The 21,630-nt window shown below is 40.1% G+C and overlaps 1 protein-coding gene across 1 annotated transcript in view; it reads right to left on the reverse strand.

Annotated features, from left to right (window-relative positions):
• The window catches only part of ABCC4 (ATP binding cassette subfamily C member 4), a 344,218-nt gene that overhangs the window by 12,482 nt on the left and 310,106 nt on the right, over positions 1-21,630 (reverse strand). The window contains exon 29 of the mRNA XM_040336098.1: positions 13,804-13,909. Coding sequence (XP_040192032.1) covers positions 13,804-13,909 — 106 coding nt within the window. The remainder of the gene's footprint in view (positions 1-13,803; positions 13,910-21,630) is intronic.

A 21,630-nucleotide genomic window follows, 5' to 3' on the forward strand; every position in this document is an offset into this window, starting at 1 on the left:
ATATATATATATATATATATATATATATATATATATATATATATATATATATATATATATATATATATATATATATATATATATATATATATATATATATATATATATATATATATATATATAATTTTTACTTTTGGGGAGCACTTGTCCCTACTCCAGTCCCACCATCCATCTGCTGCTTCCACTGATGGAATAGTATGGTTGCTGCCATCTCCAAAGGGTTATCTCCTTAAAAAGATAGTTCGGAAGGATTCACTAGCCTTGGAGGATGTTATTGAGCCCAGATTGCTGACTAACATGCAGCATTTCTTTCTGGTGAGTGCATTTGGATTGATGGTGGGACACAATTATTGCTGGAGCATCTGGAAAAGACCGATACATCACTGAGGAGTGTTGCCATCTTATGAACTATAGATTTCCATATTTATGGACTATTTGTATACATTTATTTAGTATGTACATTTTGACACTTGCCATTCAATTGATGCACTTTCTAGTAGTTTTTTTTGCAAAGGTTTGGGCATATTAACCTTTTAGTGCCAGCAGCTGTTTCACTGCCACAAAGTGCCAGCTTTTTCGCTATATTTATTGTCTAGGAGAGATGATCAAACGTCTGGTGTGCAGGAGGCCTTACAGTGAATGTCTTGGAATGGCCTAGTCAAAGTCAAGACCTCTCTTTGCTGAGCTTCTACATAACTTAGAACAGCAGAACTAAAAATCTTGAGCACACATACTGTACCTCTGTGACACACGTGACAAAACATATCTTTATGATTTGTGGTAATTTGGAAGCCAACCCTAAAACAATTAAGGAAATAAAATACTATCTTCCCATCAACATGTCATTTTATTTATTGAATATAACAAGTCTTTGGTTGTCCAAATGACAAAAAGATGATGTTTGTGGGACAAAAAGCTTCAAAAGTCTTTTTGCAGCCAGGTAACTAAAACGTCAGTTGATTTTTTTTAAAAGCAAGCAACTGCATTATTTCCAGTTGTTTACAGCTGCTGAAGGGCAAGGAGGGAGCAAGATTCCATAACTGTGATTCATGTCTCTCACAATTTCATTTGCATTTTTACACTTGAAGAAAAAAAATAATGTTTTGTATGCCAGTGAGCTTAACAGCCTATCCTGACCTAGGTTAAAGTTGAAACTCACAGCAATCTGTAATTTTGGATTGTAAATCATAGTCAAAGCAATTTTCTTTAAAGCATTTAAAAGTAATTTGATCTTTTTTATCTGCCCACACAATAATTAAGACATCCTATAATTTGACATTCCAATTTAGCAGAGCTATAATGCGTAATTTTGTGTTGTTGCTTCTTTCTTTTTAGTAGATGACAGCAGTATGTCAGTACACACAGAGCAAATGACACTGGTCTTTCTATTTAAACTGAATCACATTAAAAAACTTGTTCTCTCCACATTTTAACTTGTATAGTGAGAGAAAAAACTGCCATGCAATTTTTTGGTGAAACCCTCATAACAACACTTTAACCACAAGGAATTATAAAAAGCGACTGTCTCAAAAAAAAAAAATAGATGCCACCTTTAAACAAGAAAGAATACACTAATGCCCTGTACACACGATCAGTTCATCCGATGAAAACTGTCTGATGGATTTTTTCATCAGATATCCGATGAAGCTGACTTTCATCAGTCGTGCCTACACACCATCGGTTAAAAAAACGATAGTTTCAGAACGCGGTGACGTAAAACACAACGACGTGCTGAGAAAAATGAAGTTCAATGCTTCCGAGCATGTGTCGACTTGATTCTGAGCATGCGTGGATTTAAAAAGGGATGGATAAATAACCGATGGGGCCCACACACGATCGGTTAGTCTGATGAAAACGGTCCATCAGACCGTTTTCATCAGACAAACCGATCGTGTGTACGCGGCATTACTTCTCCTACTGACCACTTCTGCTGGTCTTCTGCAGAAACCAAATATTCTGGGAGTGAAGATTTCCTGGTCCCCTGCAATGCTCTCCATTTCATCCTGTTGACCTCAAAGTCACTACAGAGCACAGCAGCGTTGGTTTCTGCAGAAGACTTCAAGCGAGGATTTCTCTGGATCAGTGCAAGCTGCAGGAGAGGTACAAATATGCTTTCCTCTTTACAAAAACAAATTATAAGCATTTTTATTTTCAAGACAGGGTTGCCTAAAGATATTTATATGATCAATATACTTACAAATAAAACAATTCTAAATCACTCAGGTCAAAAATACCCACTATCAGCCTTAGTAAATAAACAGCTCAAATCCTTAAATTGGACCTAGTGTCACAAAATGTTTATACACGTCAAATTCATAACTGCCAAGAGATTTAGGTCCCTTTCACACTGGGGCGGGAGGTGCGGTGGTGGTATAGCGCCGCCATTTTTAGCGTCGCTATACCGTCGGAATTGCGGCGGTATTCGGCCGCTAGCGGTGCGGTTTTAACCCCCACTAGCGGCCGAAAAAGGGTCAATACCGCCGGCAATGCGCTAAACCGCCTGAAAAACTCCTCAGTGTGAAAGGGGTCTTAGGTTGTGCAAGCATTTTATTGCTTCTATCTGATATCGCTATAGTCCTAACAATGCCTTAACCTGGCTCTCTCTAGAAGGTCAGTTGTTGGCTGAGTTGACAAGATATCCCACAGATCCGCTCCCTGCTGCAGCCTCCCATCTTGTGCCTTGCTACAAGGTTACAATGGTACAGTCCAAGTGCTCAGCGGGGAAAAGCAGACTGAAGAAATGCTTCTTCCTGCTTGCAGCAGCAGACTGATGACTCATTTTCCTCTGCAGCCAAGTCATTATAACTGGAATGAAGCTCAAAAATGTTTTTCAATGTAGAGATTTAAAAAAAAACTACACACAGTGCTCAGCATAAATGAGTACATCCAACACATTTGTCAGAAAACGGTTACTATCCTTTCAGAATCAACATTTCAATATCGAAGTAAAAAGGATATCTGGGAACTGGAGAAAGTGCAGAGAAGGCCAACCAAACTGATAAGAGGCATTTTTCATCGCAGAAAGTGATGGTGTGTACGCGGCATAAGAGTTATCTTAAACTCAACAGTTCCAAAACAGAACTTCTTATGTTTAACGCCAGTCGAAAGAGTCAACTGGCAACAACCTGGACACCGCCGCCCATTCTGGGCCAAATCATCACCCCTAGCTCCAAAGTCAAAAGTCTAGGAGTCATTTTCGACGCCTTCATGACAATGGACGCACAAATAGGGTCAGTAGTCAGCGGATCGCACCATCTGTTGCGCCTTCTACGCAGACTTATTCCATTTGTCCCCAAAGAAGACGTAGCAGTCGTGGTGGGAACAATCGTAAATTCCAGACTGGACTATGCAAATGCCCTTTACCTAGGACTCCCAAAGTACCAAATCTCTCGTCTGCAAGTGGTACAGAATACGGCCGCCAGACTTGTGACTGGGAAAAAACCATGGGAATCAATCTCACCTTCACCGAGAACCCTTCACTGGTTGCCAGTAAAAGACAGAATTGCATTTAAAGCACTCTGCCTGACACATAAGTGCATCCATGGGAAGGCTCCGCAATATCTTTGCGACAAGATAGAACCTCACAATTCCAATCGTGTTCTGCGATCCACCGACCAAAATCTGGTCAAGGTACCAAAAACCAAATACAAGTCCAAAGGAGAAAGAAGGTTTGCTTTTCAAGGTCCTAGACTATGGAACGCTTTACCAACCAGCATTCGAATGGAGGAAAACCACCTGACTTTCAGAAGATGGATTAAAACTCTGCTCTTTTGATGTCATTGAGACACGAACAACTAGCGCCCAGAGGCGATTCAGTTCGCATGTGCCGCGCTATATACGTTTTTCATTCATTCATATAAAACAGGAAAGGGATATAAAAAAATACCGAAGGAATTGAGAATGCCAATCAGCAGTGTTCAAACTAATCAATAAGTGGAAAATGGTCAGATAGACCAACTAAATATTCAGCCACAACTGCCAGGAAAATTGGGATGCAAAGAGAAACCCACAACTAACTTCAGGTGAAATACAGGACCTCTCTTGAAAACGTGGTGTGGTGACTTCAAGATGCACAATAAGGAGGCACTTGAAGAAAGATGGGCTGCATGGTCGAGTCACCAGAAGAAAGCCATTACTACGCAAATTCCACAAAGTATCCCGCATACAATACGCCAAACAGCACAGAGACAAGCCTCAGGCCTTCTGGCACAAAGTCATTTGGAGTGATTAGACCAAAATTTTGCTTTTTGGCCACAACCATAAACACTACATTTGGAGAGGAGTCAACAAGACCTATGATGAAAGGTACGGAGGTGGATTGCTGATGTTTTGGGATGTGTGAGCTACAAAGGCACAGGAAATTTGGTCAAAATTGTTGGCAAGATGAATGCAGTATTTTATCAAAAAATACTGAAAGAACATTTGCATTCATCAGCTAGGAAGCTGCGCATGGGAAGTACTTGGACATTCCAACATGACAATGATCCAAATCACAAGGCCAAGTCGACCTGTCATTGGCTACAGCAGAATAAAATGAAGGTTCTGGAGTGGTCATCTCAGTCTCCTGACCTCAATATCATTGAGCTAATCTGGGGAGATCTCAAATGTGCAGTTCATACAAGACAGCCCAAGAATTTACAGGAACTGGGAGGCTTTTTACCAAGAGGAATGGGCAGATTTACCTTCTGAGAAGACAAAAGAACCTCATCCACAAATACCACAAAAGACTTCAAGCTGTCATTGGGGCAATACACGTTATAAAGAACTGAGGTAAGTAAACTTTTTATCAGGGTCATTTGGGTAGTTTCTGTAGCCATTATGATTTAAAGAGAGTAAACAGTTGATCGATAAAAAATGGCTTCAGCCAAACACTGACCATGAGTGAAAGAAAAGTTTTTGTCCCGTCATTCATATTATCTGAAAAATGGCCAATAAATCGAATTCTGCCAGGGTATGTAAACTTATGAGCACAACTGTAGTAAAGGTTTTCTTTTGGGTTTAATACGGTTTTAAGGTTAGCCTGGTAAATGTGAAATGGTGATTAGTAATCTAACTGGTGGTTTGAAATAGTAAGAATTTAAGTAGTCTACTGAAACATTTCAGTTACTGGACAAAAAAAAAGCTGCCAAAGTTTAACAGTTTAAATAAAAGCACACAGTGTACATACAGGAACTGCACATGAGACCTGGCAGTTGATGTGCAAGGCTCAAAGATTTTTACAAAGATGCATTTCCATAAACATTTCCCTGGATAAATATTTCCAAATGGCTTGCATTAAGAGCTTATAAAAAAAAAAAAAGTCAAAACTATGTAAAAGAAAAAAAATCAACCTAATTGAAAATGGCTAAGGAAAAAGAAACATGACTGAGCTTAACTTCTTACAGAAAATTATGAATTAAAACTAGATGAATCCCTTTAGAAAACCAGCAAGTAAACAAGAGTCATAATAATGCTATTAATTATTTAACAGATGTTTCCATATATTTCTTTTGTTAGTCTTCATAATAATAAGCAACAAAAAATACATCCCAATTGTATTTATGGGGAGAAATAATCCAGGGGAGAACAATGAGCTTATAATGAGTTTAACAATAGTAATTAAGTGATGTTATGATGACAATGCTAATGCTGAACAGCTTTATTGGCAAATTGCTTACAGTACTTGACTAAAGAGAAGCTGGCTTTCTTAAGATCAAAGCAACAATTATGAGTTTTATCTTTGCTTTATAACTGCTCTGAATTACTGTACTGCACTTTAAACTTCTTGTCATTATTAACTGACAGAACAAAAATTACTGCATTTCAATCAAGTGCGTTTAATCTCTAAAAGGGTTGGAATTCGCAACTATAAATTGCATAACCTATAAAGTGCTGGTCATTATGCATGGAGTATATAAATACAGGGTAAGTTGTTGCCAATGAATTTCCTTCCAATTCAATTACACCATATTTGAATGCAAATAAACCACTTTCTAAGATAAAATAGGATTGTTGTATTCACTGCAAATCTTTTTCTTGGAGTGCAAAGGATAGTTTGCATGGCAGGGCTACCAACTAAAAGTGAAAGGGACCCACAAAAGCAAAGGAGTCCCTGATGTGCTGGAAAAATGGGGACATGAATGTATTTGTCTGGACTTCTGGAACGCAACGAAGACTTATGATCAAATAATGGGCGAATGCCCCCTTTTTATGATAGGGACTGTCAACAGATTGGAATAGAACCCCTGGAGCCATTCTTCTACAGGGCTGGGGCAATGACTCCCTGCTCCAGAACTCACAAGGCTGCAAAGACATCTGCTGATCTGTGTGGCGACATATGAAGGTTGGAATTAATGAACTGGGGGGGGGTTGGGAGCGAGCCTCTACCTTGTAGTCCCTGCAAATCACCTTCTGCAACCAAGCACCTGAAATGCAAGCTGTCGCAGTGTTTGCAAAGGCCAACATTTGCCCCACCCCCCCAGTTTAAACAGTGGGGGCACAACCTCACTCTTGCGAAAATTTCTCTAGGGTTTTGGGGAAATGGACTACGTGCCAGGCTTGGATTATAGACCTGGAGTTTGAGGCCATGGAGTAACAAATAGGAATTTTCTAGGCCTCGGTCAAGAGGTGTGATCCCAGACTGAGCCCTAGGCTTATTTTGCTTAAGATAAGTATTTTTACTACCAGTGGTATCCTTGCTAAAGGCATCTGGACAGCCCTGGATAAGTGTTGTGCCTTGAAGGTCATGTGGAGTAAATGATTTTTGAATTTGGACTGTGGGCCCAACACTTTAGCCAAAGACTCCTCCTTTTCTTCACAGACAGGAGGATTCATGTGGGTGACCAACGATTTATCAAAATTACAGGCATGAGTTCCAAACACTCTATGACTAAAGGATCAACTTCCATAGTAATCCAATCCATTCCATTAGGCTTTGGACCAGTCAGTTTGGGTTTGGCAGAATAAGGTAACAACCAAGACAGGTTTTAGTGCAGGACAAGCCAGGAGGAACAGATCTTTAGAAAGGGCTTTCAGCCGCATGTCAGTGGAGTTCTTACAAACAGGAGCAATATCCACTGGAATTGTTTGTTAAGATGGGGCACTACCAGATCCACAGAAGTGGCAGCCAAATGTTTAATAAAATCTTCCCCAAATGAGTACAAGGCTAACAGACGCTTAGGTGTATACAAACATCCTGCCAGGATTTGTCCAGTCTCCATAAAGGAAGTCTGCCAACAGTGGGTTACTAGAAAGGTCTGGCCAGTCTTAGGAGCCCTAAAGGAACACAGACTAAGGATAGAACTGGTAGAGGCCAGAGGGTGCTCTTTAAATTTTAAAGTTTGTGTACCACAAATAAGTATTTTTTCAGTTTAAGAATATGAGCAGAAGATTGCGATTCCTCATGCGCAGGTTCATCTATGAAGTACTAAGGCAACTCGGCATCAAGAGTATCAGTGACTAAGAACTTGGAAGCGATGGGCAGGTCAGGATTCTGCAGGCGAAGGCGTGGTAGCATGCTTATGGTCTCTGCGATGAGTTAGCCATTATTAGAGTCATTTTGTCCATAAAATCTTTGCTGACTGCAGTGAAATCCTCCTTGGATATAACAGAAGAGGCAGCCTCACCAATAGAGCTAGTATAGTCTGAAAATTGTATAGATTCTAGCAGAGAACAAAATTTAGACCTTCAGTGTCAAACACCTCAGGAGGCACACTGCTGGTAGCACCAGAACTGTGAGTGGAATGTGTTGGAGGCACCATAGTGGCTGAAGAGCTACAGAGACATCAGCATTCAGTCCCTCAGTGTCAAGGTACCTTGTTATGCAAATAGTTTGGTAGCTTCTGATGCTTCAGCACAAACAACCTTACCCAGCAGAGTGAGTATTCAGAGTCAGGGAAAACACTGTGGCAAGGTTTGCCCTGACACTCCCCAGCTCACTTGTATACAAAGAAAAGCACCCCAACGTGAAAACTGGTGCCCAAAGGTTACATTCCAGGCTAAATCCACCCCCCCCGCCAATTTCCAGTACAGTGCAGTCTGTGTACAGGACTCCCAAATCAAGATGATTAAAGTATGATGCAGATACCTGTATACAGAGATCAGCTCAGCAGCAACATAGCAGAAAACTTGATTCAAGAAAAAAATCAAAGGAAGGAAGATGGTAAAAAATCCTGCCCCTCGTCAGCCCAAATGAATATCAGCTGGTTCAGGCTTAACTGGTAGCCAATAAAAAGGTGTCTCATTACCATAGTGTCACATAAGAAATATCTCATGATTGGCAAAGAGCTCTCTCACTACCTTTGCAACCTTATTGTTGCAAAACATACCGATGGCATTGGTTACAGAAGGATTTCTAAACTTCTCAATGTTCCAGTGAGCACTGTTGGGGCCATAATACGGAAGTGGAAAAACATAATTTCACCATAAACCAGCCATGACCAAGTGCTCTTTGCAAGATTTCTCACAGGAGTGAAAAGAATTATCAGAAGAGTTGTCCAAGAGCCACTTGTGGAGAGCTTCAATAAGATCTGGAATTAGCCGGTACAATTGTTTAAAAGAAAACAATAAGCAATATGGCCTGTATGCACGCTCACCACACGACTCTGAAGAAAAGCATGTTGAAGCTTGTTTAACGTTTGCTGCACAATTAGACAAGCCTGTGAAATACTGGGAGAACATAGTCTGGTCAGATGAGACCAAAATTGAACTCTTGTGATGCCATAATACACAACCCAAAAACACCATACCAACAGTGAAGTTTGGAGGTGGAAACAGATGACTGGCTCAGCAATGGCATGCAATGCCAAACTGCTGCAAGCAAAGTAAACATAATATTGGCATGCATTAAAAAGGGGATTAATTCCAGAGATAAAACAATAATCCTCCCACTCTACAAGACTCTGGTCCAGCCGCACCTGGAGTATGCTGTCCAGTTCTGGGCACCAGTCCTCAGGAAGGATGTGCAGGACCTGGAGAGTCCAGACAAGGGCAAAAAAAAACTAATAAAGGGACTGGAGGACCTGAGTTAAGAGGATAGGTTACGAGCACTGAACTTGTTCTTTATGTAGAGGAGACGCGTGAGAGGGGATATGATTTCAATGTACAAATACCGTACTGGTGACCCCACAATAGGGATAAAACTTTTCTGTGAAAGGGAATTTAGTAAGACACGCGGCCATTCACCAAAACTAGAAGAAAAGCGGGTTAACCTTAAAGGGGTTGTAAAGACAAAAAAAATGTCCTCCTAAATTAAAGTCTGATAGTAGCTGATAAAGTAAAAGGTAATGTTTTGCATTATAACTAGTTTGATACCTGTTGAAATCGAGCTGTTTTATTCACCTCCGTCACTCCTGAATCATTATTTTCACTGACTTCCTGGTTTGTGGTGCGCATTCATTCTTGCTACATCACGGCCTAATGGGAACTACAGTTCCCATTAGGCTTAGCCTCCATGCCTGTGAGGGATAAGAGAGCATCTTCACGCAGGGATGTAGTCATAGGGAGGGGGTGAGCACATTCTGCTTTCCACCATGCAAAACAGCTCAGATGCTGGTGGAAAGCAAGAAGAGGAGAGACAGGAAATGGCATTTTCAAACCAGGATTACTGTATTTTGGAGGTCAAAAGGAAAAACGAGGTAAGTGATATTTAAATGCTCTAGCTTACAGCAATCAATTGATCTAATAAAAAACGAACCTTTAGTGTTCCTTTAAACTGCGTAGATGGTTCTTTACTGAAAGGGCAGTTAGGATGTGGAATTCTCTTCCACAGGCAGTGGTTTCAGCAGGGAGAATCGAAAAATTCACAAAACTATTAGATAAGCACCTGAATGACCACAACATACAGAAACATACAAAGTAATACTGAAATCACACACATAGGTTGGACTTGTGTATTTTTTCAACCTCGCCTACTGTGCGGAGCGGTGTGCATGAATTGTTACCAACATGTGGTGAAAATGTCATGTGAATAGCACCTTTAGAAATCTATTTACCTAGAAAAATTATAACGTGTTCAATACTTATTTTACCCTATGTATATTAGTAATGGCAGCGATCAGCGACTAATAGTGGGACTTTGATATTGCAGCAGACAGTCTGACACTAATAGACACTGTGGGAACCACTAACACAGTTATGTGTTATAAAAATAAAGCTGGAAGAGGTTAAACATCTAGGGCGATTAAAGGGATAACTGTGTGCCTAACCAGTGTTTGTGTTTACTAGGTGTACTGCTTTTAGAAGGGAAGTAATGGATTTTATTACCTGCTGATTGGCTTATGCTGTATCAAATCACACGCACGCCCCCTACCCAGAAGTGCTGGATCACATACTAGGTACGTGATCTGGCGCAGAGCGGGCGCCCTGCCATGATATATGTACGGTGGCTGGTCCACAAGCAGTTAAAGTAAAAGGAAACATGAAGTTCAGCTTGTGATAGAGTGAGCTCTGAGAAAATAATGTTCTTCTCTGGAAGGAGAACTTTTTTTGGGATGTATCCGAGACCAGACCCAAGTATTCCAGGTAAATACAAGGCTAGAAAATAGGAGGTTTTTGGAAATTGATCACCCAAAGCCGCTTATATCTGCTTTACTGCTCCTCTAACACAGAACCCAGATGCAGCTATCATGCAGGGAAGAATCAAACAGAAAAAATCTCATAGTGTATAGCAGGGATATGCAATTAGCGGACCTCCAGCTGTTGCAGAACTACAAGTCCCATGAAGCATAGCAAGACTCTGACAGCCACAAACATGACACCCAGGGGCAGAGGCATGATGGGACTTGTAGTTTTGCAACAGCTGGAGGTCCGCTAATTGCATATCACTGGTGTATAGCATCTTTATTTAAAATCTGTGAAAAACTACTAAAAACACGCTCACATTTTTGGGTGCCCATCCCAGCACCCAGGAATTATCTGCCAGATGTATGTGTATGAACCGCTGCTGTCACTCTGCTATGGAAGATAGTGTGCTGTCATTCACTGATCGGAGACCAGAAAGGATATGCTCGCCCCTACATGTACAGGTTTCGTCTCAACTTAGACATCATCAGGAGGCAAATTTTCTTGATCTTTTTTTACTTTATTGCAGATTTATAATTTTTTTGCCTATTATTTTTAGTTGTTCTAGAGCATCCACACAAAAGGGCAGACCAGGAGGTAATTACTGTGATTGCCCAGTTAAGGCACAGTCCTGGAATACGAAATTGTGTTGCTTGGTCATTGTTTTAGTCCAGTTAGTGGCAGTTTGACAGACAGTAATCACAGCGATAGCTGGTTGGAGAGCTTCTAAGTGTAAATCAAACTTCCTACCTATAGAATCTTTGAATGAATGTATTATATATCTTTAATTGGTACAGTGAGATTTTGTTTAAGACCGAGGTGGCAAGAACATGAACGAGATTTTTTTTTTAGATTTAGCAGGTCTCATTGTACTGAAATAGGCATGGTGAGACTAAGGAGATTCAGGAGCGAGAATGCAAGGCTTTTGCACACAGCAGAAGTGGATCTGCATTAGCATGCATATTGCTTGAAACTATAACTCTAGGTGTATAGGAGTCTGAGGGTGAGAAATGTGCCGCAGGCCTCCTCTAACACTGCCTCCAGGTCCTCTTCATTCCCTTCTATGCAAACCTCTTCTAAGCCAGGCATATCTGGATCCAACTGAGGTAGAGATGGAGGAGCTGGAGAAGTTCTCCCGCTGATTTGGAGAATAACAGGACAGATCTCACTTTTGTATCACGCAACACCTTCTGCGAACACTTACCACTAGCTTAACACTTATGCATGCTTTCACATACCCCCTAAAATGAACCATTAACTTACCAGAATACTTGAAGTGTACGTTACGCTAAAAATTCATATTACTGCACAGTACTGGAAGATGCCTTCACATGTATAGTGGGAGAGGCTAATTGGGTATTTTGGACACAGTGTGAAAAAGACCTTAGGAATGCAACTTATGCCCTGAAACATCAATGAACTACAGAGGATGTATACCATGTACAACTCCTGCTGGGAGTTGCTCTATTTTACAGCAGCAAAGAGAACCATTGTTCTTCCGAACACTGTTAGAAAGCTTCATTTAGAAATACAATGTAACACCAATGTTGTACTTACTTCACTCTATCATTCTTAAATCTACAGATCAGGGGTGAAGCATATCATGTAATTTAAAGCAACCCTACCAGTAAAATAAATATTTTTTTTAAATAAATGCCTTAAAGTGTAAGGTAAGGCTTGCGTTTAATAATCCCCCACAATCATTTAAGCATTGTAAGCCCATCTATATGTATAAAATTGTTTAAAGATGTTTGCTGGAACCTTTATTTCTTTATAAGGCACTGATTTCACGTGAGAAAAATGCCTGTCTGTTCATACTGGAAGGGTGGCTGGTGGGTGTGTCTCTTGTGGCATCACAGAAGTGACATGCCTGCTCCTCTGTAGCTGAATCATATTCCTGTCTAGGTCTTTAATGAGTAAGAGCGCTTGTGCGCCCTTTCACACTGAGGCGCTTTACAGGCGTTAAAAATAGCGCTTTTACACTGGGGCGGTGCGCTTGTGGGACGGGAAAATAAATCCTGCAAGCAGCATCTTTGGGGCAGTGTGGGAGCACAGTATATAGCGCTCCTACACCACCCCTGCCCATTAAAATTAATGGGTAGTGTTTCTGAAGCGCCTGAAAAGCGCCTTTCTAGTGGGGCGCTAGTGGGGGTTTAAAAGCGCCACTAAAACTAGCAGTGTTTTACTGGTAACAAACCCGCCCCCCCCCCGATGACTTTACAGATAAGGTGGGGCTGGGTGGTACAGGGGCGGTGACGGGCTGCAATGTGCTACTTGCACAGACACTGAAAATGGTACACAGTTGTCAGTGAAGCAGAGAAGGATTGCTGAATGTTTAGATTAGACTGTTTCTATTCAGACATTTAGCAATTTCAGTGATGCATAATATAAATGTTTATAATATTAATAGAAATAAAGTTTTTTTTTTTTTTTTAACCTGGGATTTTACTTAAATAAAACTAGACTACCTACATTATCAGCCCTATTCCTAACTTTCGTGAAAAGTATTGGCACACAAAGAATTTTATGCTGAGTAAAATAATGCCTGTATTAGAGTGCCCCCACTCTGGATTAATGAGCACAGATGGCACCTTTGGACAGTAGCACTGTCAGACTCGCGGGAGGCGAGTTATATGTACTAGCAGATTTAAAAACACTAAAAAATTTAAGCCAAACTCCAGCTAAAATTTTATAAGCAGTTACAGCAAACTTTTTTCCTATCGGGATAAACGTTTTACATAAATAAAAGCCGATCATTGTACGCACCCCTGCTAGTGTTAAATGATTTGTCTCATCTCCGTAAATGATACATTCTGTTGGAAAGCTTGTTCTTTTGAAAAACAACAGACTTACTGGATGAAAATAGAAAAAAGAAAAGCCTAGAAAAGAAAATGCAGCCATCACATCTATGAAACGGTAAGCTGCAATACAATAAAATGTCTGCTTTTGGTTGGATCTTATACCACTTTAAAAAAGGAAAGTATGATCTCAATATGGCCATGTACACAAGAATCTAAAACAAAACCTATATATATATATATATATATATATATATATATATATATATATATATATATATATATATATATATATATAAATAAATAAAACACATGCCAGCCTTTCCTTAGTAACACAAAAGCCTAGTAACGCTTTTCTGGAAGAGATTTCATGTTTTGTGTTATAAATGTAGGTAATGCATTAAGGAAAACATATTCCCTAATGATAAATTGCTGCATTCAGTATGTAAAAGGCATACATAAATACCATAATTTTATCACTGTCGATGATGGTGTTCAGCCTGTGTGCAATAGTTAGTACTGTGCACTCAGCAAACTTTTCCCGAATCGTCTTCTGAATCAGTTCATCTGTTCTGTAAAAGAAAAAAAAAAAGAAAAAAAAAATGAATGTAGAGCAGTGTTCATTGTACAGTGCATGTGCTAAAGAATTTAATAAACTACAAAAGTTAAAAAGGTTTGCTACCTATGTACCCCATTCTGTTTTCACCAAAAGGAATGGCAGTGCACTACGCAACTGTGTGGCAGTATGTCCACACTTTATTCCCCTACCCCTTGGGTAGTATTATTGTTTCCTAATAAGCAAGAAGCATACTTCTTCCTTAATAGATTGCAGATGTCATAGGGGGCAGTGATTCTAGCACCATTGTCTTAAAAACAAGATCTATGTGGTTTTGACAGAAGACTTGTGGTCATCCAGTGAGTGGAGAGGTCCTGTTAAACTTGCTGCAAGTTCTGGACATTAGTTGAGAACTTCATACCATATAATCGATGGAAAACACTATCAGCCAGTTCATAGATTTAGGTCTTTGATATGTCAATCTTTTTTTAAAACAGTGGAGCTCTTTAATCTCTGACCCTTGGGTTATAGTGCCACCCTCAGGAGAAATACACTAGGCTTAAAAACATAAACACTGTCTAAGAGCAGGTCCCGACAATGGCCTAACCTCCCAACTGCTGGAAACAGCTCAGTTCATCACAAAGCAGTACATAGAACAACAACTGATCAAAAACATGACAACCAGAGGGGTGGATGCTGTGTCTTTCAATGAACGAGAATTCTACTGCGAGTACAAAAAATCCTGTTTTCTCTTCCGTTTACAAGAACACAGCAGAGCTCTTAAATTTCTAATCCTTGGGAGAGCCCAAATCAGGATCTAATGAGGGGTGGGAATATCCGAGAAGAGACAGACTTTAGAACATAAAGAATGACAAAGATAAACCCGCAAATATTAACCATATCTAAAAAGTAACAAAACTATTTTGTAGGATGCACAGGAGCTAAAACAGTATGGGAGCACCATATCCCACATGAGGCAGGAAGTCTATACCACACCAGGAAAGAAGAAAGCTCTGGGCATCTATACCACTTTACCCCATGGTAGGAACATGACAAGACCGACAGTGCACAAAAACATGCCATGCAGGGGTAAGGCAACTTTAGAAGAAAGGGAGAGAGCAGGGTGTGGGTTATGTACGCCTGGGGGAGCCACGCCCCCTGGAAGGAGCGGCACGAAGGAAAGCTTTTAACTCTTTAAGTGCTGTTAAATTCTGCCTAAACTCTCCTGGAAGGAAGGTGCATAACCCTACTGTCAAAGAAGGCTGTGTCTGTCTATGAACGGAAGATTAATTACATTTTAAGCTTGCTTTGTATACGCACATTTAGGGCCCATCCACATCAACAGCTGTGCTACAAACCAGACACCAACTTTTTTTTTCTATCTAACTTTATTAAAATGTCACAAAGCGACTTTTCATTCAGTTCTAATCACTGCAGTAATATTGCAATATGGTGTACTGTGATGTAATCAGCTGTGGTGAAAAAAAGAAGAAGTGCATGTTGTACTTTTTTCAGCTTGCACCACTGCATATTTCTTTGTCTATAAGTCGGGCCTTGCACTTGGAAAAGCTGTCCAAGGCAGAACAACACACTTGGCGTAGCAAGGCTTTAATAACTGCATTCAGATGCTTAAAACATACATTGAAAAGACCATCTCTTGTCCTGAAACGGTGTCAGTCATTTATAAACTGTGCCCAATTAAACGCTGTAACCTAACAGCAACACATTTAAGCATGAATAACTTATATCAGACTAAAACATATAGAAAAACTTTTTCATGCTAACAATGAGAATACTTTGTGAAGGACAACTATTGTGAGCATTCTACAGAAATGAAGAGGTTAGCCTAATATAACCCAAGACTTCATTATCATTTGTAGCTACTTTCAATGGGCAGTAATTGAATGTGGGTAGCAAAACAATGAATTGCACTGTAATGCACAACAAGATAAACCTCATGTCCAAGGTTTTGGAACATTACACATTTGTATCTGCCTCTGTCTTTAAGGGTTGCTATCTATTCAAAGGTTAGACTATGGAAAGAGACATTTTACATGCCTGCATTCAATTCATATCTGCTGTAAAAATGGAAATGTATTAGATTATCCTCTCAAGAACAGAAAGGTATACAATAGGGGAACAAGAGAGAACAAATATATTTGTACAAATAGTTTGGTATGAAAAAACTTTTGCCACACAGAATTCAAGGTTTGGCTAATACAAAGGCAAGTGCTGCCTATTAAAGGTTCTGTCACAATCTACAGTATAACGATTGGAACTGCAAGTACTGCTATACAGCCCATGTTCACAATATAGTTGTCAAATGCTCTAACAGTATACGGTCAAACACAGTTTTTGCTCACAAAATAAAACAAATGTCTTATCTAAGCACAAAACAGCTGTTAATAAACCACCATTTAAATGTCAATCACATAGATTAATCTTCAAAAGAAATGTAAATTCCTCACAAAGTTTCTCATACGCCTCAATTAATGGAGATTTTAAGCTGTAATGCTTGAAGGAGAGTGATTCATGATTCCTAATGCAAATGTTGAGGATTAAATTCTACTTTTAGAAACAAAGTTTTTTTTTTTTTTTTAACTGTGCTTTAGTCTTCATGCGACTGTCATTTATTGTTTCATGCTTAGAAGAAAATGCCGAAATTGTGCGAGATTTACATTTGCAATTGTGATAGTTAATTTTTTCCTAAATACTTTTTGTAGAGAGATCGTGTCACTGTGCAAAAAAAGTTTAATATTTTCAACTTAGCTTTATATATAGTACAAATTGATAATTGAACATTGGTATCTATCTAGTAAAGATCTTTTATTCTGTAAATTAGTAATTATAAAGTCCTCTAATGAGAGGACTTTTTAATTACTAATTTACAGAATAAAACAATGGTTGCATACACACCAGCTGGCTGATTAAGACAAGCAACGATGTTCAGATTTTCTGCTTACGAGTGATTTTCTCGCTCTGCCTAAAGTAAAGAAAGACAGAGCAGGGCAAGTAACTACCCTCACTAACACCTGTGTAGCATTATTTAACCGACCTGCCAACCGTATAACTTCCATATATGGCAGCAAGGCGGCTCTGCTACACAGGATCACATACCTAGTACATTGATCCTGCTCTACTGGGTCTGGGGCGCACACGTGTGCCATCGGCGGGAGCAGACTAGTGGGTACTGGCCAATGCTTTGGTACAGAAGCAGAATGGGCGATCTGCTTATGTAAACAATGCAGATTGCCATTCTGTCAGTACAGAAGGCATGGATCCTGTGTTCCTGTAAAGCAGTAACACTGATCCATGCCTTCCACTAGTAAAAGCACCTTCCCATTACACTGAAACACCAGCTAGGCACACAGTTAACTATTTGATCGCCCCAGATGTCAACCCCTTCCCAGCCAGTGTCCTTAGTACAGTGACAGCGCAAAAATATGTAGCAGAATACATATTGGCCTAAATGAATATTGGCAACATTTTTCTTTTTGTTGTTTTTGTTTATAGTGCAAAAATGATAACCAAAGAGGTGATCCAATGCCACCAAAATAAAGCTCTATTTATTGGAAAAAAATAACAAATTGTATTTGGATACAGCATCGTTCAACAGCAAAATTGACAGTTAAAGTAATGCAGTGCCGTATCGCAAAAAATGGCCTGGTCATAAAGGAGGATAAATGGTCAAATGATTAATTTGTAAATGACCTGAGGTACTCTCTGCCCATCAGTGTTGCCTATCAGTGCCACCTATTAGTGCCCATCAGTGCTGCCTCAAAAAACAAGGATGAACAACTTAACTATGCATAAAAACACAGGAACTAGAAGAACAAGGAGGCTGGGAAGTGATTGTTTGAACCCACAGAGCCCTGATCTCAACATCATCAAGTCTGTCTGGAATTACATGAAGAGACAAAGGGATCTGAGGCAGGCTACATCCACAGAAGATCTGTAGCCAGTTCTTCAAGATGTTTAGAATAACCTACCTGCCGGGTTTCTTTAAAATCTCTGTGCAAGCGTACCAAGAAGAATTTATGCCGTTTTGAAGGCAAAGGGTGGTCACACCAAATATTAATTATTTGATTTGGATTTCTCTTCTGTTCATTCACTTTTCGTTTTGTAAAATTGCTAAAAAAAAATTACCACTTCTTTTTCTGAAAGCAGTCTTAATTTACAGCATTTTTTCACACCTGTCTAAAACTTTTGCACAGTAGTGTATGTAAAGTGGTGTGACATGTTGGGGAATTTGTAGCTCATTGATAGCGCCACACCAGAAGTACATTTCAGGGCTTTATCTGCCCGCTTTTATTTAAAACAAAGCAAAAAGTGACCATTAATGCAACAATACATAGAATTCAGCCTTGTGGCTCTCTTTGCAGTTTAACTGTTGAGATCTCATGCATTGGTCCTCCAGACCGACAAAGACAGTCCCAGTGCTCTTGCACAAAATGCTGTACCTTTGTCAGCTTGACTATTTCTCCTGCAGCTCCCAGCTGCTAAATCCTTGCAGGCTCAGGCCTTTGTCTGTCCTGACCTGGACAGTACATGGCAATGTGCACCTCACAGCTCCCTTTCACACACTGATCTCCAACTCTGGCTCTAACATGAATGTAGCACACACCTGCATCATCAGTGTGCTTGCTTCCCAGAAAGCCTGGCCCAGACTGCCATTTCAAACAGTGGCACAGGCTCAACCTGCCACAGTGGATTTTGGAAATGAACGATATATAATTTCATATGCATAATGATGCCCGCATTCATTTTTAAATTATCATTTTTTTTGTATATGTAATAAAGTACAATTGTATGAATTTATATGATCTCAGACTCTTACGTGGCACCTTTATAGTACCATCCTAATTAAGGGTGTAGATTTCCTTCATATCAAAATAATTTATATTAGCCTACAGAGGCACCTGAAGAACCCTAAGGCTGAAGCCAGCATCAGATGAGGCCTACAGGAACAAATCAGGAGTCAGACAGTCTAAAAGGAGCTCAGAGATAGAAGCGAACAGCATGTACCATATCCAAACAATAGGGGGAAATTTCCTTTGGGTACTTTGAATTAGGACATTAAAGCGGAGTTCCACCCAAAAGTGGAACATCTGCTTAATTGCTCCCCCCCCCCCCTCCGATGTCACATTTGGCACCTTTCAGGGGGGAGGGGACGACAGGTATCTGCTTTTGAAGTTCGGCCCCCTCTTCCTTCCTCCGCCGCTGGGCCAATCAGAAAGCGTAGCAAGCTTCACAGTAGGGAAACGGGCGTGAAGCCGAAAAGTCTTCACTGCCGGATTCCCTTACCTGGAATGGTGGTGGCTGCACCCAACAGTCGATCAGAAGATCGGCTAGGGTGCTGACATCATGGGCTCCCTGGACAGGTAAGTGCCCATAAAGTAAAAGTCAGCAGCTACAGTATTTGTAGCTGCTGACTTTTTTCCCCCCAATGTAGAACTCCACTTTAACTTTGTCCTGGTTAAAGCGGAACTAAAGTCCACACTTTTCCTTCAGTGGTTCAATCCCTCTTGATGTGGCTGATATCTTCTACCTGGTTTCTTTCAATTGCCAAGCTGCAGCCGTTGTAATTGGCTGGTGTAGGATGATATCATACCTGCACAGGCGCATGAGTTTAGTCATTCCGGCACACATAATCTGTGCCAGAATTTAAACTGAGCTCTGAATGTGCAACATGTGGTGTACATTCTAAAAAAGACTGCATGCAGGCAGGAATGTGTATTTTATTGCAGAAGAGTCATTGCATATCACAGTCTTTAAAATTGAGACTAGTTTCACTTTAGGGTGAAAGCAAGAAACCATTTTGGAAATAATATAGTACCAAAAAACTGTGCTATCCTAAACAAACAGAAAAAAGAAAAAGATAAGAAAGGCTGCAGTTAGGTGGGATAAACACAGAATATATAGACAGAAAAAACTGCGCCAGCAATATTAAATCAACAACCGGAAAAGTTGGGGTGATAAAATATAATAAATAATGTCCCAAAGTGCAATGGATAGGTCTCAATATGTATCCATAAACATGATGAATGCCACCACTGTGAATCTTGGAATACGTGAGAGCCCGCCACCTGCTGGAAAGCCGCTTACCAGAAGGGCAAGCTTAACCAGCGTTAACACAATGCCCGGCCGTGGTCTCTGTCCACAGGAATACAGGAACCCCAAACAGAACTTCTTTTGATAATGAGGGTGCTAGGCTCTTACATACATGCAGTCCATAGGTCATAGGCATATGAGAGGAAAGGAGACTATAGCATAATTCCATATAAAACGATTCATTAAAAGTAATGTACTTACAAAGGTCATCTTTAAAAAAAGCATGTAAACAATGCCGGCCAGCACTAAAGGAGCCCTTCCTCCTTCAAATTGACGCGGTGACGTCACTGTACGTGACGTCAGTGATGGAAAAAGGATCACTCCCTTATGTCGGTATTTTGTTGGCTCAACGTTTACTTTAATTACAGCCTTTCGGGGCTTATTTACTACAGGCAAATCCACTTTGCACTACAAGTGCACTTGAAAGTTCAGTCGCTGTTTATCTGAGGGGAAGATCTGAAATGAGGGGAAGCACTGCTGATTTTATCATCCAATCATGGGCACATTAAAATGCTGTTTTTTATTTTCCTTGCATGTCCTTCTCAGATCTACAGTAACTGCACTTCCAAGTGCACTTGTAGTGCAAAGTGGATTTGCCTTTAGTAAATTAACTCCTTAGTCTGTTGGGATATGTCTCTACTAACTTTGCACATCTAGACTTTGCAATATGTGTCCACTCTTCTTTGCTGAACTGCTCAAGTTCTGTTAAATGTAATGGTAACCATTTGTGGACTGCAGCCTTCAAGTCATTCCACAGATTTTCAATGGGGTTTACAGTGCCTTGAAAAAGTATTCATACCCTTTGAATTTTCCACATTTTGTCAAAAATGTAAATGTATTTTATTGGGATTTTATGTGACAGACCAACACAACGTGGAACATAATTGTGAAGTTTAGGGAAAATTATAAATGGTTTTAATTTTTTTACAAATAAATATCTGAAAAGTGTGTCATACATTTGTATTCAGCCCCCTTTACTCCGATACCCCTAAAATCTAGTGAAACCAATTGATTTCAGAGTCACCTAATTAGTAAATAGAGTCCACCTGCATGTAATTTAATCTCAGTAAAAATATAGCTGTTCTGTTAAGTCCTCAGAAGTTTTGTTAGAGAACCTTGGTGAACAAACAGCATCACGAAGGCCAAAATAACACACCAGACAGGTCAGGGATGAAGTTGTGGAAAAGTTTAAAGTAGGTTTGGGTTATAAAAAAAAATCCCAAGTTTTGAACATCTCACAGAGCACTGGTTAATCCATCATCTGAAAATGGAAAGAGTATGGCACAACTGCAAACCTACCAAGACATGGCCATCCACCATAACTAACATGCCAGGCAAGGAGAGCATTAATCAGAAAAGCAGCCAAGAGGCCCCTGGTCACTCTGGAGGAGCTGCAGAGATCCACAGCTCAGGTGGGAGAATCTGTCCACAGGACAACTATTAGTCGTGCACTCCACAAATCTGGCCTTTATGGAAGAGTGGCCAGAAGAAAGCCATTATTGAAAGAAAGCCATAAGAAGTTCAGTTTGCAATAAGCCATGTGGGAGACACGGCAAACATGTGGAAGAAGGTGCTCTGGTCAGATGAGACCAAAATTGTACTTTTTGGCATAAAAGCAAAAACGCT

This window comes from Rana temporaria, chromosome 2 (genome assembly GCF_905171775.1).
Source record: "Rana temporaria chromosome 2, aRanTem1.1, whole genome shotgun sequence".
NCBI lineage: Eukaryota > Metazoa > Chordata > Amphibia > Anura > Ranidae > Rana > Rana temporaria.